The following is a 20,056-nucleotide window of genomic DNA, read 5'->3' as shown; positions in this document are numbered from 1 at the left end:
CAGAAGCCTCATCGTTTGCCTGAATTTGCTGCCACTGAATTAAGAGCAGAGCTGAATGCCTTTGAAAATCCCCTCCACTCTGAACAGTTTTACTAGTGGATCTGTATTAGAACTACTAGTGATAAATATAAAGAGATCAGCAAGAGAAGGAAAAAAAAACAGAAGATTCATAATTGCTTTGGTTTACAGAAGACTTGAGAAGATGATGAGAACTGTAGAGATATCTAATGGAGCTGCATGACTGGAACACATTACAGTGATGAAATTCACATTGTAAGTAATAATTTGGGCTACTCCTATGCATTGATGGATATAAAATACACTCACCAGTGAGGTAAGGAAAAAAACCCTAAGTATCAATAAATAGTTCAATAAAAACCATCTGCTCAAAGCACAGTAACAATAAAAGAAAAGTAAACTCTTAGGATACATAAAAAATTAGACTGCAATACTAGAATAGAGTGGGTGAATTTAATAGCACAACAGCTCCTATGTACATACCAGGCTTAGGCTGACACAGTTAATTCTTTATATTTGTACATGTGAAGTACAGACGTCTTGCCTAAATTTGTCCTCCAACACCCACACATTTCCCAGAGACTTCAGTATAGTATCTAATGGTAGAAATAGTTATATTTTAGTTTAGAATTATTTAATCTGTGTGGGCAGAAAAAATGTATTACTTAGGAAAGAAAAAAAATTCATAATAGTTGGGTTTTTTTCCTTTTACAGTATCACATTTAAAATACAACAGAACTTAATGACTTACCCTTTCATAAACAAAACCTACATATATGAATATTTTAGAGTGCAATCTGGAAATCAAGTTTTAGACAACACTACTGACATATTTAGAGAAGAAAAACTGTATTATAGAAGACAACTAAACATCATGACACACATAGTTTATTTGAAGATCTTATTTTGTTTCATAATGTTCATGTGTTACCTTCCAAGGGTAAATACTCATGGTACACTGGTGCATCAGTGTATGAATCACAAACCACTAGAGCTTGTACTTCTTTTTATTCATTTTATTTTGTTTTCTAAAAGGTTAATGTACATGTATACACAGTTCAAAGAACTTCGGATATTTTTAGAGAAATCAATATCTTTCCTGTGACTTTACAGGAGTGTTAGGATTCACTTTTTTTATCTTTACTTAAGAAAACACATCACTCACAAAGAGAGGAATTTTCCAGTCTTCATTTCTCATATGTTATGTATTTTAAAATATCAGTTAAAACTATTGTATATAATTTGTTGGGGAAATGTTGCTGCTCTCACTTGATTCTTTTCCAGAAAGACTATAGCTGTGGACGTTGTAAATTTATAATCAGTTTTGTCTTCTACATCTGCTTCAAAAAACAAATCTAAAAATCAATAATAGAACTCTTTCTTTATATCTTATTTCATAAACGTCTTTCTAGCTTTTTTCATTGTAGCCCATTTTATATTTCAAAATCTTGCATTGCATATGCAACACCTTGTCTTACAAAAAGGAACAGCAGAGCCAAAGAAAAGTTGCAAAAAAATAGAACAGCACATTGATTAAGAGGTTTTGCACAAGCTATAGCTTAACTGAACAACGAAAAAAACCCTCAATGGTTTTGTTGTGTATGAGATAGCAAAATAGCCAAAGTATTCATCAACAAAATGAACTGTCTGCCACGATTTATCTGTACAATTCCATCACAGCTCTTGCCTGTTATGTTACACTTTTCAAAAGTATGTCATTAAGCTACCATAAAAGTCATCACAAATTGCTTTTTCTCCCAAACTGATAATAGACTTATAGATCTAATTTTCAATCTCTTTTCTTCATTACTTTGATTCTTAAGTAGGGTATGACATTTCCTGTCTGAATACTTTGTAGTAATATCTGGCATCTCTACAGCACTTCTGTCTGAGTATCTCTGAGCTTTTAATAGGTTTGTCTTTACAGCACCTTGAAATGATGACATATTTATTTCTCTGTCTTGCAGACTTTTAAATACACTTTTTTTTATAATTTCACTGAAAAACTACAAGCCTTGTTGAAAGAAAATGACACAACAAAGCCTTCTGTGCTGTCAGATGCTATGTCATTAAAATCCTGACCCTTCACAGTTCAACAAGAGCAAAGAGCAAATGTAAGGCCTCTGTTTTCCATTCCAATTTTTTTAACTTTCTGGACTGTCCTTTTTACAAATCAAGAGACTGACTGACAGAAACAACTAAGTAATTGAGAAAATACCCACAAATTAAAAATTAGATTTTGATTCTCATGGCAACCCCTCCTCATTTTTTGCCAGTCAACATACGCACATTTTTTTGTTCATATAGGGCTTCATATGCATCAAAGTGAATTCAGTACTTGAAAATGGCTGTGCTAATGACCTAAGTGCATTTGTGAAAAAAGCCAGGAATAGCCTGGTTTAGAAAATTGCTTGCAGGGTTAATTAAAGTAACATATAGGAAGCGATCACAAGAGGAATGATGGAAAATCAGGGTGAAGAAGGAGAAACAGTAAAGAAAGAAGAGTTGAAAGACAGCTGAGAGAACAAACCACACATCAGACCAGAGAGGACTTCAAGAAACCTATGAATGGGGCACAGAGTCAATTTTGCTCAACACATCAAGAACAGCTACTTCCACCAAAATAACAGGCAGAATAGCCATAAATCATCTTCCTCTCCTCCAAAATCCAATATTTCCAGAGTGCCCAAGAGATTTCCTCCCCACTGCTTACATCTCTCATTTGCCCATGCTTCTCTGGATAGAATGATACTAGCTCCTGGATAGTCTGAATTAGATCTTTTAATTTCTTCCTTATAAAGCTACAGAGATCTTTTTTCCCCTATAATCCCTATGAATTGTGAAGAAGGCTCTTTCCAATTCTCTTTCCAACCCACCAAGCCACTCCCATATCAGAGCTAAGTGAAGATGTTAATTTTCACCCTCAGATACCAAAAGACTTGGAAGCCTTTTGGCCGCTACATATAATGCTTCTCCCCACCATAATGCCACAGACACAGGAAGCAAAGGTGCTAACTGGCTTGATTGTCTTCCCTTATTAATGACAAGGGGCTTTTGATAACGATTTCCTCTGGAATGGCCCAATCATCAAAACTATCTCCCACTTGCTCATCTACCAGGGACGCTGCACAATAATACAAAAGGGTAACGTGGTAGAGTTTTGAAGGCACACCTAATAGCTACTAAAACTAGAAATTTCAAAGTGGTATAGATCACAAGCTGGGTGATGAAATGGTGTATAGGAAGAAATATTTTTCATTTGGACAATTTTACATTTGCGCTCTCGAGTAACTGTTCAGCTGATGCATCCTTACACACAGATCAAGAGAACTTAAAGTTTAGGTACACTTTTTTGATATACCATGTGTTTGAACCATCAGGGGAAAAAACCCCAGAAAATTGCATGGCTGTTATTAAACACTGACAATTAAATGATACAGATTTTTCGCTTACCTGGGTTTGTACTTACAATCCCAGAACATTAATTTTTTCAACGATGAACACAGTTTAATCTTAGAATTGTAGAATTCCTAGTATCAGATTTGGCAACCACATCTTCCTTAGCCAACAAAAGCAGGACATTTATTTTGTGTCCTTGGGCATGTATCAATTAAAAAAACAGATTCTTGTAAAGGATAATAAAAATGTCTCCCTTTTATTATCTCACAACCAAATTTTCCAATTAATATGCAGCAAGATCCACCACACAAGTAGCTTCTAATGACATAGATTCTCTTTCTAAGCACTTGACCAAATACTTAATCACCTTGTCCCAGACAAATAAAACACAGGTCTTACATAAGGTTTTTCAGCATTGATCTTCAAACAGTTCACAAAGTTGCCATTGTCCATCACAGCTGACCCCAGAGGCACGATACCTCATTCTGTTTTACCCAAAAGGTTAACGACAGAGCTAGAACTAGATTTCGTGTTTCCTCAGCCCCAGAAGTACCACATCCACCATGGCACAGTGCCTGACATGTCTTTGACAATGACCCAAGTCCAAACTGACATTCAACAGTCACTCCTACTTAGACAAAGAAAACCCAAAACCCTTTATACTGTCATAACAGTCAACTGCCACAGCTCTTATGTGCTGTGTTTCAAGGCAACCAAAGAGGTTTCCAGAGCACTTATGGAGGGTGTGCCTGTACTCTACAGCAGTAGGACACTTCTCAGATTAATTAGTTCATGGGGAGCTTCCTCACTGTATTACTTCTGAGCAAGCTCATTTATCTTCATATTACATTATGCAGTGTAGCTACACCCTCAGACAAATCAATTTCTCTAGCTAAGGGATACACATTTGACGAGGCAAAAGAAGTTTAAGAAACATTATTACGAACAAATGCTCTCGCAGTACGATCATTTATATTACCAGTTGACTCCCAGGTTTAAATTATTTGTATATCAGAATGGATTCAAATTAAAATGAGAAAAAATGCATTGTTCTACTCATGTCAGAATGATAAATACATCCGTAACAGCTTAGGTGAAGTTTGGTAAAGAGGCATGCAAGATTGTTTTCTCCCCTAGCATAAGGGATGTGATTTGCTGTTCTTCAAAAGAAAAATTAGTCTGAATGACAGAGAAGCACCAAATTTCAAAAATGTATTTCCATTGGAAACTGGTTCAAATTTGGCAGTAAGTTTCCCACACACTTTGTGTACACTGAGCGTGTTTGTATTTTATGTACCTTCTTAGAGTCTGACTGAGAACTCTCAATTCCCAAGACCCGACTCTTGATTCGCTCTGTCTCTCTGCTGTCAGCAGCTATCTGTAAAAGTCACTACAAGGCATGCATTTTTACATTCCTCCAACATCAGAGTGGCACAGAAGAATCTGAGGTTCAAGCTTACCTTGTCAGTGATTTATACAATTACTTATACAAGCCTCACATAATAGAAAGCATCCATTTTGCCACTGGTATAAAATACACACACCCTCGCCACCCCAGAATGTTACCACAAAAAAGTACATTCTAATGGTCAAGAAACTAGAGTACCTCTCTCTCTTCTGCACAGAAATGTTGCGTTATATTGCTTTCAACTAACCAATCATACTGTAGTTTTTTTCCAGAGGAACGTTTCCCTGTTCTAAGGATAGTACAGACAGTGCTAACACGGAATGAGCGCTCACTCCATACTTCACTTAATCCTCACTGTTCACTACGTGGCATCTTTGTACAATTTACAGCATCTACATAACTATAAACATTCTCATTTTTCTGTTGATCACTATTATGTACCTGAATTATTTCCCTATGGTAACCACTCCACAGCACCTCCATCAGACAGTTTTATGATCCTTGTTTCAAGGTAGCAAACTAGGAGACAGTGATGTGCATCAGGATTGCCCGTAATTAGAGATGGTTGACTTGAAATACTTTGGGTCTCTCTTCAGAGGATAGAGCAATTAAACAGCACTTTGTCAGTACAAAGTACAACTTCAATCTATTTCATGTGTTTTCAAAGCTGACATTAATCGGTCCCAAGAGTCTGAACTCAGAAAATGAGAAGTTCACAACTAATGGCCATATTTAAAACACATGGCTGAAGTGACTCACTCAACCTCACACAGGAGCTGAATTAAGATTTTTCTTTAATCCTTCAGAATGGCATCCCAACAGCCATGGCTTTAAAACCCAATCTCAGTGTTAATTCTCTCCCTTCCTCACCTACTAGGTCTCATCCACCTTCACCAATTATGAGGAAGCAGATCTAAAGGAAACAACCTCATTAATTAGCACAGCTGGATTAATTTCCCAAATGCCATTTACCTGGCCTTCCTGAAAATAGCAAGTGCTTTGTGGATAGAGTCTGAAATGACATCAGCATATACCATTTTAAGGCAGAAATTTAACATGACCAAACTGAGGTTACAGCAACAACTTCAATTCCAACATTTCCTACCTGTTGAGAACTTTGCATTGCATCACCGTCTGAGAACTCCACGTTCCCTGAATTTTCATTTCATGCAGTCTCAAATAAAATATAAGATTTAAATCAATGTTTATATCTCCATCTTGCTACACTTGCAGCTTCAAGCCTGAATTCCTACTACAGGCTCTCTTAATACCATCCAAACAACCTCTGCAAGGGCAGATCTTCAACAAAAAGCTAATGGTCTATGAGATAACCAGTACATAGTACAGGAACATTATATGGTTAGGAATTACAGTGCAGCAACAACTAGAAATCCCCATACACTAATTTCCATCAGAAACCTTTCTATCATCTCAGAAAACTGAGCTGCTTTCAGTTTGACCAATGCCAGTAGATAACATCACTATTTCCCGTTTGACACCAACACAATAACCAGCTTTAATTCTAGGATTTTTTACAAACCACAACAGCATCACATTGCAGTCTGTGCTTTGCCAGATGAGCTCATCAGAAATAAATAATTGTTCAAATTTCTTTTTTAAAAAAGCATTTGAAGACAAAATGAAAACTCACCTCATTTCCACCAACAGCTTTGGTTAAAATTACAGCAGAAGACACAGGAGGTGGCATGCAGCCTACTGTCTGCAAGCTGAAAACAACAAAAAGAATGTTACAGTCCTTACGCGGCACAAACCCTAAGCAACATAAAACCTTAAAATACCAAATAGCTCAGTAGAAAGTCTTATCACCAGCACAATGCAACCAGTTTGCAGCCAGTTCAGCCCTGCACTAGCTGGCAGGACTTCTACAGAGGATTTTCTCTTACCAACCAGCAGTGAAGAGTCATGTCACCATTTTAAAAAGCACAAATGCTTAATATCTCTGTGACTCCATTTCCCCATCTAAGTACTGTATCTACCATTCACAAAGATCTCTATACATCTATCACAGACAACTGCATTCTTGTTCTGATGTAGTAAAGTTGGTAGTGTGTTTTGAGATACCTGTAGCTATTTGGAAAAAAAAATTAAAATTAAGGATGCAAACTCCTATTTTCTCGAAAAGCTGTTCAGTGATAAAAACATTTACTGCAAAGTAGAAGAGCCAGATAACCAGGCTTGCTATTTCAGGTTCTCTCTACACTTTTTTTTTCATCAACCCCTTTAAAAAAAAAATTTTAAAAAAAATCACAATTAAGCTCTCTATACCTGAACATCAAAAGGCCATCAAATGTTTAATTTTACGCACTTGATAAAATCACCTGACTGCCATCAAAACATCACCACCTTTCTCCTGCACTTTAGAAATCTAAGATATACTATTATTATTGTCATTTTTTTGCATTGTTTGTGCAGCAAAGTTATTGATGTAGATAGCAAATGGTTTTACAAAGTAAGAAAAAGAGTGGTGAGCTTTCCTTTGTTTTCAAAGACAGTCCACAAAAACTGGTTATTACAAAAATTAGCTGTATCAAATGTGTATTTAGAAATAACAAGAACATCCCACAATAGATTGCAACTAATTTGGGGGGAAAAGTAAAACAGGGCTTCTGAAGAAAAACTGTGTTGGCTTAGAAGGAACAGTAAAGCACGGAATAGGACAGTTTGCAGAAGCCCCAAGAGCGTGGAACCTATGTATGGTTTCAAGTATTGGAGCTTGAAATGGTATTCCAGTTCAGAACAATGAATTATTGGTGGTGAACTACTTTGCACTTGTAACCATGTCACTCCATACAGTGTCAAAAAGCTGTAGCAAACAGAAGTATTAAATCCAGGCAACAGGGAGCATATTACAGTGCAATTGATACTCTGCAAATATACAAAAAGCTTAAAGAGAAGAAACAGGTAAGTGACAATGACGGTATTCAGTCTGTCAGCTACAGACACTGTGGAAAAGGAAAGAGGCAACCAATGTAAACATTATATAAATCCAATCACAAAGTGCCAAGCACCACCTTGGAAGTATATAATACCTTCAGTTTACAGTGAAATAAGCTATGGCAGCAGAGAGTTGTCAGCACTTAGCAGAATAAGCTCATATTGAAAAGAAAAGAAATACAGGAAAAAGAAATGGTGCGGAAGAATTTGGAAACGTATGAAAATACACAGCAGACAAACACATGGCGATTCTGACGTCCATCCCCTACACTGGTTGTGATAGTTATCTCTCTTCTGTGAGGCAGCCAGCTCCTTGAACTTCTCACCTGCACTAGCAAGGGGTGGATTAAGTTCAAAGTTATCCAGAGAGGTACAAAATGTGTGCAAGGGCATTCATCTCAGCTGGCAGGGATTTTCCACACTACAAGGGAAAGATTTAATAATAGAATCTCTGTTAAACCTCTCAAATTTAAAATAACACTTTTGGAATTAAAAATAAAAATCAGTATCAAGCAATGGTTTAAATATTCTTCATATAAAAATATTAATCTAAAAAACCCTGGTACACACTAAATGGAAATGCTTTAAAACATGCACCTATGAATTTTTTCTTGCTTTGCATCAACTGCACACAATACTACCAATATATAAAGAGACTTCTCTAATGGCCAACTACAGATTAGTACAGATAAAAACCAACCAACTGCAACATTCCACTGGTTCAGGCCATGCTACAAGTATTAACATCAGGGGTCCAAACGCTGTTCTGCTGACAACACTCCAGACTAAGCAGTAGGGTCTGAAGTCACACGTTGTAGATGTGGAAGCTTCAAATCCATATCTTGTACCCAGTCTTTGCATCTCGTGCCTTACCACCTGTACTGCAAATGCTATATGCTAAAAGTGGCAGAAGAGGTGCAAACATTAATAACTGCTTCATGCTCCTTTTCAAAGGGATGCTGTCAATGCAAAATCTAGTCAGCTAATCAAAAACTTAACTTGGGATGATGCTTGGGATGATGCCAGTTTCTCCTCAAATTTATTTATTTCAAATAATTATAAAGCAACAAACCTCCTAATATCATCGCAGACGGGGGGGGGGGGGGGGAAAAAAAACCCTGAGCTGTAGAAACACAGATGAAAAAGTGGTACCATCTAAATCTGCCTCTCAAATAACACAGCAAAACAGATCATCACAGAGGATGGGAGAATCTACCATGCATTCTGAAGCAAGATGGGAAAGGTACTGTGGGCTGTGCCCTGAAGGCATAACCTTGTATAGAGAGTAGTGGAAAACTCCAGTCCCCAGGGGAGCCACCCTGCCAAAGGGTGCTCCATGCCCTTGGGAGCATATGCCTATTTTTCCAGGCCTTTGTGACAGCTATCAACCAACTTCCACTACAAGCTGTGCTAAACGTGTGACAACTTTGCCAAAACCTGTCTTGTTCCATTCCTGTTTTCATCAGTGTTTCTAAGGGAATAAAAATTACAAATGTGGGGAATTAGGACGAACTTTTGGTTACACAGAGTGGCCACAGCACAAGAGTTCCTCAAATCTGCTCCTCACACTTATACAGGGACCTGCTTTAAAATGTTTTTCTAGAGTTAGGACAGAGCTCAGTACCTTCTGCACCTGCATTACACTGAAGGTACAGCTCCCATCAGGCTCCCTTTGCAGTGCCTGCAGCTCTGAGCGTGTCCTGAACAACAGTATTTATCAAGAAAGTAGTCTTAAAAACATTAAAAAAAAACCCAACCAAGCTACCTTCACTAAACTCCTCAATCTGACCATCCTTTGAATGAAGCCTCAATACAACAGAGTTAATGCACTACAAGATAAAACACAGCCAAATCAGAAATCATACTCAAGGAATAAGTGCTTGAAAGGCAGCTTGAAACATGCAGAAGTATACCAGCTCGCTGGTAAGACACAGACACACCTTCATGAAAAACGAGGATGGTTTTGGCTCCACATTTAGGGGGATAAATACGAAAGTTTCTGGATTTTTGTTTGGTTTTTTCTTTTTCACAACATTACATATAATGTCTAGTTCTACACACAGTTTCACAGGTGTGTATGTATATATATACAGCTGTATTTGTGCATGTAACAGATCATGTCCCTTAAATACTAAGAACGAAAGTGGCATAAGAGTCATCAGAAAGGAGGGATAAGAATTGCTTCAAGGAATCAAAAACCCCACAAAAACCTCTTTCACCTTGCACTTTAGCAACTGAAACTCCCCTGGATTAGGAAGGAATTTTAGCAACTGGGGAAAATCATGTCTCCGTTCTAGCTGAGAAAAAACTTCACAATTGTTTTACTTTAAAGAATACCCTTTATTGCAAATAGCTAAATGAAAAGGAACATTGTATAGCAATCTTGTTATTTCCTTGATTTACTAACGCTGTTAAGCAAAACAGTGTCAACTTTTAAATTATGTCATCTCAATTTCACCTTCTCACTATCACTGGGACCACTTCACACTTGGTGGAACACCTGGAGAAGCCACTTAAAACAAAACAAAATGCTCTTTCAGGTTTAGGCCTTGTAAAAACAAACATGAGCAGCTTTTTCATTAAACTTTTAAGACAAGGAACTCCCCAAGCAATGTTTCACCACGCAGTAAGAAACAATGGGTAGTTTTCTAAAATAACTGATTTTTACTTTCCAGTATAGCTGCATGGTGCTAAGTATTGACCTTCCATTCTAAAAAAAAAAAAAAACAAAAAACACCTTTTTATTTTTTTGATTTTACATAACATCTATCACAAGTACACCATCAATGCAGCATTGGAAGCACACACTGGCAGAGTATACCTATCATTTAAAATTCACTGTTTTCATAGTAACTAACTTAGTTTCTGCTCATCTCAAAGTTCTTCTCCTACAAAAACTTTTCTTTTTTTTCCCCCCCATATCTTAGCTAGGAGCAGATACTAGAGACGTGTAAGAAATGCTCAATACAGACTATTTAAAAACAGAAGAACAGCATGTGGCATACGCAATACCTATTCACTGACTTCTGTTTTTCCTTCACCATTCCTTTTCTTCCCTCCCCATCACCCTTAAGACCCATCACTTCAGCTGTGCTTTGTGAAAGAGAAAGGCAACCTGTTGCAAGCTCCCTACATATGAGACGAACTGATCAGACTTTCTGAAAATGAGACCAAGTTCCTGAAAGGATAATCTTGTGCAAATACTTTGTTTTAGACAGCAAAGTGCTGAAGCATAAAATGAACCAGCAAAATCTCTTTACAATACAACAAAACATCCATTGCAGGATAAGCAGCCCCTTAAGACGACAGCTACAAACATATTTCACTCCATTATGCTTAAACATACCCTTTTAAAAGCCATTCATTTATGGGTGTGATTGATAATAGCTGAAGAAAGACCCATATTGCTGTTGGGAAGAACACAAGTGTAAAAATCTGGACAAAAAGGTGTAGTTTCACATGCATCAAAGCACTTGTCAGCTCCTGCAAAAGAAAAAGAAGAGAGGAAGTTGCAGTCATAACAGCTGAAGTAAGATCACGTTTGTGCTTTTAAAACTAGGATCATCTTTATAATACAAAGAGAGTGCATGTCAAAAAGGCACCTTTAGGGATCATCTGATCTTCCTCTTTAATAATGAAGTACATCCAGACAACATAAAAGCTCTATCTGCTCCTGGGCATTTTTCCAAAAGAATTGTCCACCACTTCAATAATAGTGTAGCTCTCACAACAGCAGCTTTTCAGCAGGCAGCCTTAGCACTTTGTCACTGCTTCAAAACCTGTGTTAACTACACTGGCAGCTGTTTATTTAACTGACTGCTGATATCAAGAGGCATGAAAACTTGTAGTGCACACATGATTTCAGGTTCTTCTAGTCTAAATAGGGCCACAAACTGTGATTCTCATTTATACTGTAAAAAAAAAAAAAACAAACCAAAAAACAAAAGAGATGTTTACATTACCAAGCATTCATTTGTGGTGGGTTTTTTTAAGAAAGAATAACAAACATAAAAAGAAAAGTATTTGGTTGCAAACTCATTATTTATTGTATCAACAGGTAGGAAATTTACAGAAAAAAAAATTAGGTTGACAATGAATAGCAAAGACAGAACACCAAGACCATAACAAGCTAACAACAGCTAAGCCATAAATTTCAGAGAAATAAAGTGCAAAACACCACTGGAGACTCAGAAAACAACAAAGAAAAATTAAATAGTGTAAGAGCACAGAGGTTTTTGAGTACCAGGAAAGAGCCTCGCACATTTCAGCTCATTTCAACTCTCACAGACTGAGAATAAAATTTCCTTTTCCTCTCTCTCTCAAAGTAACTCTCACTCTTTTCAAGTAAACAACGCAAAACAACTGATGGCACTTTTATTCAAAACCTAATTTGCTAGGATTCTCCAGCTATCTGACACTCCAGATGCAATAACTATATATATATGTATGTTTTAAAAAGTGTAGTTTCATATACATTAAGGCAGCAGCCAATCTTCAAATGCCACCCTGTCTCAGCTTCAAAACAGTTGAACTTGCATGAAACACAATAAAACACTGCATTTTTGACCATCCAAATACCCACTGATGTTAATTAAACATCTGGAAGTACAAACAATTCAGCACTGTGTCCTTGTTACTTTACTCTTCATAATAAAATTAAGTCCCAAATTTGGATTAGGGGAAAAAAAAAAAAAGAAAATACACATCCATACATATCCTATTCTTGAGGTTATACAAAACATGGAATTGAAACATACATCTTGATCAAATTTTACTTACAAAGTATTGTTACATTTAGTGCTTGGTTAACTGAACAAAACAACATTTAAGCAGGCAGTATCACTCTGCACAAAAAAATAGGCCTTCTTCACACAGCCTGTCACAGTACCTATGGTGTTATGAATAGCTTCACTGTAGTACCGTTTCATTTTATCTCAATAAGAAAGCAAAAATGAAACATCTACAGGTATAAACACATTCTGTGCGGGAAGAAAAGACACCTGGAAATACCTATATAAAAGTGGCCATTTTAGAAGTAAATAATACAATTGGAAAAAAACAAAGCAAGTGACTTCTTCCAGCAAAGCTGCCAAGTCGCCTCCAGCCCTGGATTTTGTAGTGGATTGGGGGTACCCATGAAGGTACCCCCAGTCCAGGCACCGTCACATATACAGAAATGCCCTTTTAATTTCATATTTCTACAAATGGAAAACGCCTTAAAAACAGATGGTTTTAAGAAGATTCTATGATACTTCCAAAAGCAAAATCCAAAACAAAACCTTGGGAAAGCCTCATTAGAACTTCCAGGGAGCAAGGAAGGTGATACAACACAACCAATCCACTCCATGAAGGAATGCTGTATTAGTGGAACAGGTCCTTGCAGATCTAAATTAACAGTCTGGAAAATGTCTCTAGTGATTACCTTTGAGGATACAGTTATTTAGAATAGTTATTATTTTAATAGTATACCTTAGACTGTATGATCACAGAACAAATGCTGAGGCAAACAGCCTTCATCCTCTTAAGCAATCCACAAGGGCTCTCAAAAAAGCAGAAGTCTCAAAAGCGTTACTGGAAGCTGTTAGTTATGACTCCGTTTCTTCACACCAGATAGAACAGATTACCTTGTCTTTCTCAGTATTTCAGACCCTTTGGGGAGTTTATCCTAGCCCCTGACTGGTCAGTGTGGGTCCGTACTGCCCTCCAGCCATGCTTAGGATGGTCATAGCTGGACTCCTCTGAGCAAATACCCACACAGAGCAAACAGTGTTTTCAGTGGCTTGCCAAATTCCTCACTGAAATGGATAACTCAAGTATGTGACTTAATTTCTGGGGCCCTACGGGAGGCATTTGCTTTAAAAGAGCAAGCTATCCAGTCCCTGAAAACTGAAATAGCCTTATATTAAGGTGGAATCAAATGTTCTTGTCATTCCTAAACACAGACTATTTCCACAAGTGTAAGAGGACCTCAGTCACCTCTAGTGCACAGACAGGCTCTACTTGAATGTAGGCAATTATTTTGTAAAATACTTTCTGAACACATTAGCAAACTTTTTGAGCAAACGCTTTCACAGCAGATAACACCAAAAGTGTAACCTTAAAAGAGCATCAGTTATTTCTCATTTTGTCAGATTTATCAGGTCTCTGTTCGCACTTCGACAACTTTTTATCCTTTCATAAAGCATATCAAACACTTGTTTCCATCTAACTAATACATTATCCAAAGTAGAACAGCCAGCACACAGATCAAGAACAAATAAAGACAAAAGCAGAAACTATTTAATTTGCAGTAAAAAAAGTGTATTAACTGACTAATAATACCAACTTTAGGTTGTGTCTTAAACAATTAAAACATGCCCCAAAAGTATTTTAATAAAATCACGACTTGGCCAGCTAGCACATTTAAGGATTGGTTTTAACATACACTTTAGGAAGTAACAGCACAAGGTACAATGAGTGAAATGGTTTTCTTCCTTTTTATCTTCTACCCCCATGGCAGAAATTGAGGAAAGGCTTAGCTTTTCCTGAAACATAAAGCTGGATATACAGCACCAGCCCTAACTGCTGCTCCCAAAAGAATCTGAGATCTGGACCTGGACACAAACATCCACTCCTGTAAAAGCTTCATTTACATCAATATATTGCTTTTAGTACCGCAGATGAAAAGAAGCTATGCAAGTTCAAAGTAAAACATGATATATTGCCCAGGAAACTGTCAGTCATGTCCCCTTAACTGGAAAAAGTTAGAGGTACACTAGCATTGAGAATCTAATCAAGATTTTGATAATGCTATTGATTTCTCTCACAGCTGCTTTACAAATATAAAGTTTCAAGGACACAAACTAGTAAAAGGGAAAGAAATTCTACTTTTTTTTTTTCCATGCAAAGATTCCTAAACCGGAAAGTAGAAAACTCCACTCATTAATTCTACTCAGGTTTGTATTTCAGGTCCTCTTCTCTGTGGAAGAAAGTGCCTCTCCACAGTCTATTTCCTTTAGGATTAATTACCATCCCAGGCAAATAGATAACATGGTTCTTCCTGCATCCCCATAGGACCACGAGGCTCTAAATAACTGCTGCAGAATTGACTAAAGTTACTCACTTCACTTACACTGAGTCCCAGCAGAGCTGGAGGTCCTAGTGCCAGAACTGCCAGCGGAGAGTGGAGGAGAGGGCAGCCATCAATTCAAACACCACTCTAACCACAATACAGGTTTAGAAACATCTTTGTTGAGTGCACACTGTTCACCCAAATCCCATTTCACCAGGAGATAACTGGACAACATCGTGATGATCTTTCAGGCACTAGTATCATGCAACATATGAGTAACATCACCTGTTAGCACAGCCAACAGCACAAAAGGAATCAAGAAACTAGACTAGCAGAGACATGCAGTGTTTCACTTCAGCTCTGGCTGTTCCTTCTCTTCTTGGCATATAGCCATCATTTCCTTTCTCCATGTCTCTTCTATACAGCACTAACAGGTTCTCCCCTTCATCTCTTCTGACTCACATATTGTTCCTCTTTGAAAAAGTGTGACACAAAATCTTAAACAAATCTCAGTGCCTGTGATATGCAGAAGAGTATAGGTACTTCAAATCCTCCTGTCCACAACTAAATCCTATAGGAAAAAATTGTCAAGACTTTGTACCTGTCTATTGGTGTTGCACCTGCAGAGGAACCCTTTTGTGCTGATCCTGGCTGCTGTCCTGTCCCTACACAATGTGGAAACTAAAAGCCACCAGGTCTTTGCTTCTATCAATTCAGCAGTGACCAGCTTGAACAGTTTTACCTGGACAACACACCAGCAGGTGAGTTGAGGCACAGCGAGCTCACACTTTCCCTTCGTGTCCTAGAGAGGCATGGAGATTTCACATAGTCCCTCTCTACCTGCTGCCATACTAAGTTCTCCCTTAGGACTCAAAAGCTTTCTGGCCTGTTTCTCAGCTAAGTAGGGAAGTCAAAGTGCAGAAGGGTTGGCAGAAGGCAGGTGCTAGTGCACTCCTGGACCTCACCCTAATTTGGGTTTGGGACACATCCAGGGTGTAGATTCAGTCTCAAAAGTTTGCTCATCACTGCAATTTAGGTAAAGCCCTGCCAAATCAAACAACCCCCTCCTCTATGGATACGTGAAATTTATTCACACACTCCTTCTCATCATCTTCATTACTTTGTGAAGAACTTTCTGAAATCAAGGAGTTATTCTGTAAATTTCTAAAATTTATCTTCTCTTATTAGCCATCCCCCCAGCACCGCCACCAACAGCACAGTCATTCAATATTCCAATTACATTCAAATCTGATCAAAAGGAACATAAAACTTTTTAAAGCATAACAAGAATGAAGCAATGAGAAACTACAGTACCTCAGTTTTTAAGGAGAGTCCACTGTTAAAGAATATAGCTGAAACGGCAATGTAAGTTATGGTAATTTCTGGTTTCAAGGGTCCTAAAAAATATAGACATAGAGAACAAAATGAATTATAGAGATAATGATATGCTTACACTGTATCAAAGTAAATGAGAATACTTCAAAAAATATCTGGAGAAAATATAACTATTAAAGTCTCTAATAAAAAGAATGGGGTTTCTATTAAGTTAAAGAAAGCATGCTGTTCATTTTTAAATAAAAGCAAACCAGCGAGTGGAGAGTGAGTCATGATTCATAAAAATTTGGCTACTGTGATTAGAGGTCACAAAGAACTAACAGGTAAATTCTGGAAATTTGAAAATGGGGAATTTTTCACAGCTGTCATCAGAGTATCTGCATCTGCAAACTCAAACCATACACTCAAATAAAAATATTAGCTGCTACCTGCACAAGGCCATTGATATCATTCACATATTTACCTCTCACTTCTTGCCCTACAACACACACACCTGTCTGGCTGCCTGCACAGAGGAAACCAAATCATATGTTGCAATGATTTCCTCAGGGCAATACAGTTCTGCACTATTCCCTAACAACAGGGCTGTGGCAAAATGGATCACGTCAGCCCTACGATAAAACATTTCAGACACTGCTGCAGTGAGATCAGCAAGGGCAGATGCCTGCACCTCCAAGGGTTCCACTATATTAAAGGCTTACATTTGTATATATTTATATACTTTTTTCAGGGACATTAAAATAAAATATTTTTTACGCTCCTATAAAAATGATTAATTCTCTTAATACACTTCGCCTTCAGAGGCCACCGAAATGTATATACTTGTTTTTTCATGAGCATTCAACCAGATACTATATTAGAAAGGAAATATTAGCAGTCTACTTAGAACTCAAGTAATATCCTAACTCTACAAGTGACCAGAAGGTGTCATGAGCAAAACTGCAGGAGCAAACAAGCAACCCTTTACTTGACACCCCAGAAGAGAAGAACCTTTCTGCTCCCTTGGATGAATGATACATTGATGGTCACACTGCAGTCAGGTCAATGATCCTTAAACTAGGGGGATTTGATTGTACAAATCAAATTTGCATCCCAAGTCATTTAAACCCAAATCCTACTCTCAGTGAGAACTCCGATGATGAGACACTAAAACTGTACGTGCCAAATACAAAAAAAAAAAAAATTACTCAAACAACATATATGAAGTGTAAGTAAAAAACCAGGACAGGAAATGCAGGAGTTAAAGTTGCAACCAAGCATGTGGCTAGTTGCAAAATTATGGCATGTTACCTGAATAGATGTGGGGGGAAAAACCAGAAGGATTGCATAAATATATCTAGCTATACAGAAAACTGTATTTTATATACACAATTCCATGTTTTTTCTAATCTTATTGAAGATTAGAGCATATATGAACATGCACATACACACTAGGCAGACAGGCAGTGGGTTAGTCTGGCTAAATTAGGGGTTCTTCCAGGACTCAGGGTTGGTTTTTTTTTAGGGTTTTTTACTGGTCTACCTGAACTCCTTTTACAGGAGAAACCTCTATCACTTGAGCAGCCACACACTCATGGAGCACAGCGAACTGGTCACAACAGATCCCCTTCATCTCTGGTCATTTCCTGGTCAGAAAAGTTCTTTTAACAAAGGAACTAAATGGGCTCATTTATCAAATAAGAAAGCACACAAAAAGGGCTTGGCTTATGTCCTGAAGGTGACAACAACACAAATCTTTGTTATTTATGGCACAGTGTTCCACTGGTACGAATGCTGGGCAATCCATACCATTCAGTAAGGCCCTGCAAATTACAGTGCATGGTTATGTCAGCTGGAAGAAGACAAACTAAGGTTTCTTCATACATGGATATTTGCCATCCCCCACCTCTTCCTGGTTTTAAAAAGACATTTTTTTTTTTTACTCAGAGCACTGGGATCACGTAGCTCCAGAAGAGGCATAACCACTTTGGGGAACATGTGCTCACTAGTTTCAATCAACGCTCACAAGATTTTTAAAGCAAGCTGTCCCAGGAACAATACCATGTCAAAGCCTGACATCTCTTTGCAGTAGGATAATTAAATGAAGTGCTCCATCATAGTGCTTCCATGCAGGAAGTTAGCTGAGGAGAAATTATTTCCTATTCTAGTTAAAAGGATCTCCCGCACTGCTGTTAACAATCAGCATGACAGTCAAACCAGAAATGGACAAAACACTTCTTAATTTAAAGTTGTCTTTAAGGTCTGCTGAAAATAAAGCATGGATCCTGCAAGATCCCCACATGGATCCTATTCATCTATGCAAAACAGCACACACATGTTAGAAGGAATCCCTGCACAGCAGGAATTTGCCTACCCCGAACTCCATGAAGTACCGAAGCCTTAGTTGACACAGCAAGTGTTCAGAGCCATATTTTTTTTAATCTACTTTCTTTTTTTCCCCGAAGATAAGAGAGGGGAAAAAAGGCTGGCTCCTCAGTGAGAAGCCGTCTATCCCCAAACTTCTGCTCTGCTAAGGAAAAAAAAATATCTATGCATATAAAAGCCCAGCTAGATTCTTCCTCCCCTCACATAACATGGAATTACTTAAGGAATTCTGATCAAGTGTTCTACATTCCTTTCCTTAAATCTTCAGAGAACAATTAGGGGAAAAAAATATAAAATTGAACTTGTCCTTGAAAATTGTAAACACGTGGAGCTGAAGTTCCAATGAAAATTGACCAGAAGATGCTGCCAGCATTTATCCTTAAAGATACACTGTTTACGTTCAAATAACACTGGATATTTCATCAGCTCCTGTTACACGAAACACACAAGACCTCACTGCTTAGCAAAGGGCAGATCTTTCTTCTACTTTGCTCACTGTAAGCATCTGACACCACTTCGCATAGGATCGTTTTCACTGTTTGCCCTCATCTTTCGTGAAGAAGTAAGAGGGAACAACAAAAGGAAAAATAAAATCCAAAACTTTAAAATACAAGTGTGTTACTATGAAGTAAAAGCCTGGCACCGGAGTATTTACAAGTTACATCTCCGGGGAAGCTCACGGACGGCAGAATTCCACACGCTGAACTGCGAGGACTTTTATGCCCAGAGCTCTGGAAGTTACGACTTAGTTTAAGCAGGGGCATATCCACAGCAAGTCACTCCTCACCTCCCACCACCACTAACCCAAAAAAGAGTAGGACGCTACTCCAGCCACCGGCGCAGCGCCGGGAAAACACCCACTGGGACAACACACCTGGAAACACTTCCCGGGTGCCCGCGGAGCAGTGACCGAGGGGCAGCCGGGGAGAGGTTGCTGCTGAAGGGGCAGGAACTCCGCACGGGCGGGGTGGGAGGGGCAGCACCAAAGTACTGCGGGGGTCCCGGGGGCGTCCCGAGGGGTCCCGGGCGGTCCCGGGCTGCGGCGGCTCCGGTGCCCCCGCCGGGGCGCAGCGCCCGCACTCACCGCCTTTGACGCCGACGCCGGGCTCCAGCCGCGCCACCGCGATCACCAGCACAATCCCTAGGATGAACCACTCCTTCCGCAGCCGCTCCAGCAGTCCCATGGCGCTGCCCGCCGCCCGGCGCGGCTGGGCTGGGCTCGGGTGGGCTCGGCTCGGTGCGGCGCGGAGCTGCGCTCGGGGCGGGGCGCGGCCCCACCGCCCGCCGGCAGGGCCAGCCGGATCCGCTCACAGGAAAAGTCTCACCCACCGCCGCCATCGCTACCACGCACCTCCTAATAGGCGCGCACACCCCGCGCTGCCGCTCACCCGCCCGACTGCGCGCAGCGCCTGCCCTCCCCACACCCCTGCCGGCTTCGGTCACCGCCCCGCACTCCCGCGCCGAGGCGGGGGCGGCCACCGCACGCCGCGGTGGCGCAAACGGGACGGGCGCCGTGGCGGCCGCTG

At 39.2% G+C, this 20,056-nt stretch overlaps 1 protein-coding gene across 4 annotated transcripts in view; it reads right to left on the bottom strand.

Moving 5' to 3' along the window:
• SLC10A7 (solute carrier family 10 member 7) overlaps window positions 1–19,764 on the bottom strand; it is a 148,910-nt gene extending 129,146 nt beyond the window's left edge. For 2 of the 4 annotated variants that reach the window (XM_027692760.1, XM_027692761.1), the window contains exons 1-4: window positions 19,615–19,764; window positions 16,146–16,228; window positions 11,127–11,263; window positions 6,477–6,552 (exon numbers count right to left, since the gene is read on the bottom strand). In XM_027692760.1, coding sequence (XP_027548561.1) covers window positions 6,477–6,552; window positions 11,127–11,263; window positions 16,146–16,228; window positions 19,615–19,714 — 396 coding nt within the window. In that variant the 5' untranslated portion in view covers window positions 19,715–19,764. The remainder of the gene's footprint in view (window positions 1–6,476; window positions 6,553–11,126; window positions 11,264–16,145; window positions 16,229–19,614) is intronic. The other 2 variants (XR_003535759.1, XM_027692762.1) reach the window with 1 other exon arrangement.
• Window positions 19,765–20,056: the final 292 nt, after the last annotated feature.

Source organism: Neopelma chrysocephalum, unplaced genomic scaffold (genome assembly GCF_003984885.1).
Source record: "Neopelma chrysocephalum unplaced genomic scaffold, ASM398488v2 Primary Assembly neopelma1_88, whole genome shotgun sequence".
Lineage (NCBI taxonomy): Eukaryota > Metazoa > Chordata > Aves > Passeriformes > Pipridae > Neopelma > Neopelma chrysocephalum.
The sequence above is the reverse complement of the archived record's forward strand: the minus strand, read 5'-3'. Positions and strand labels throughout refer to the sequence as shown.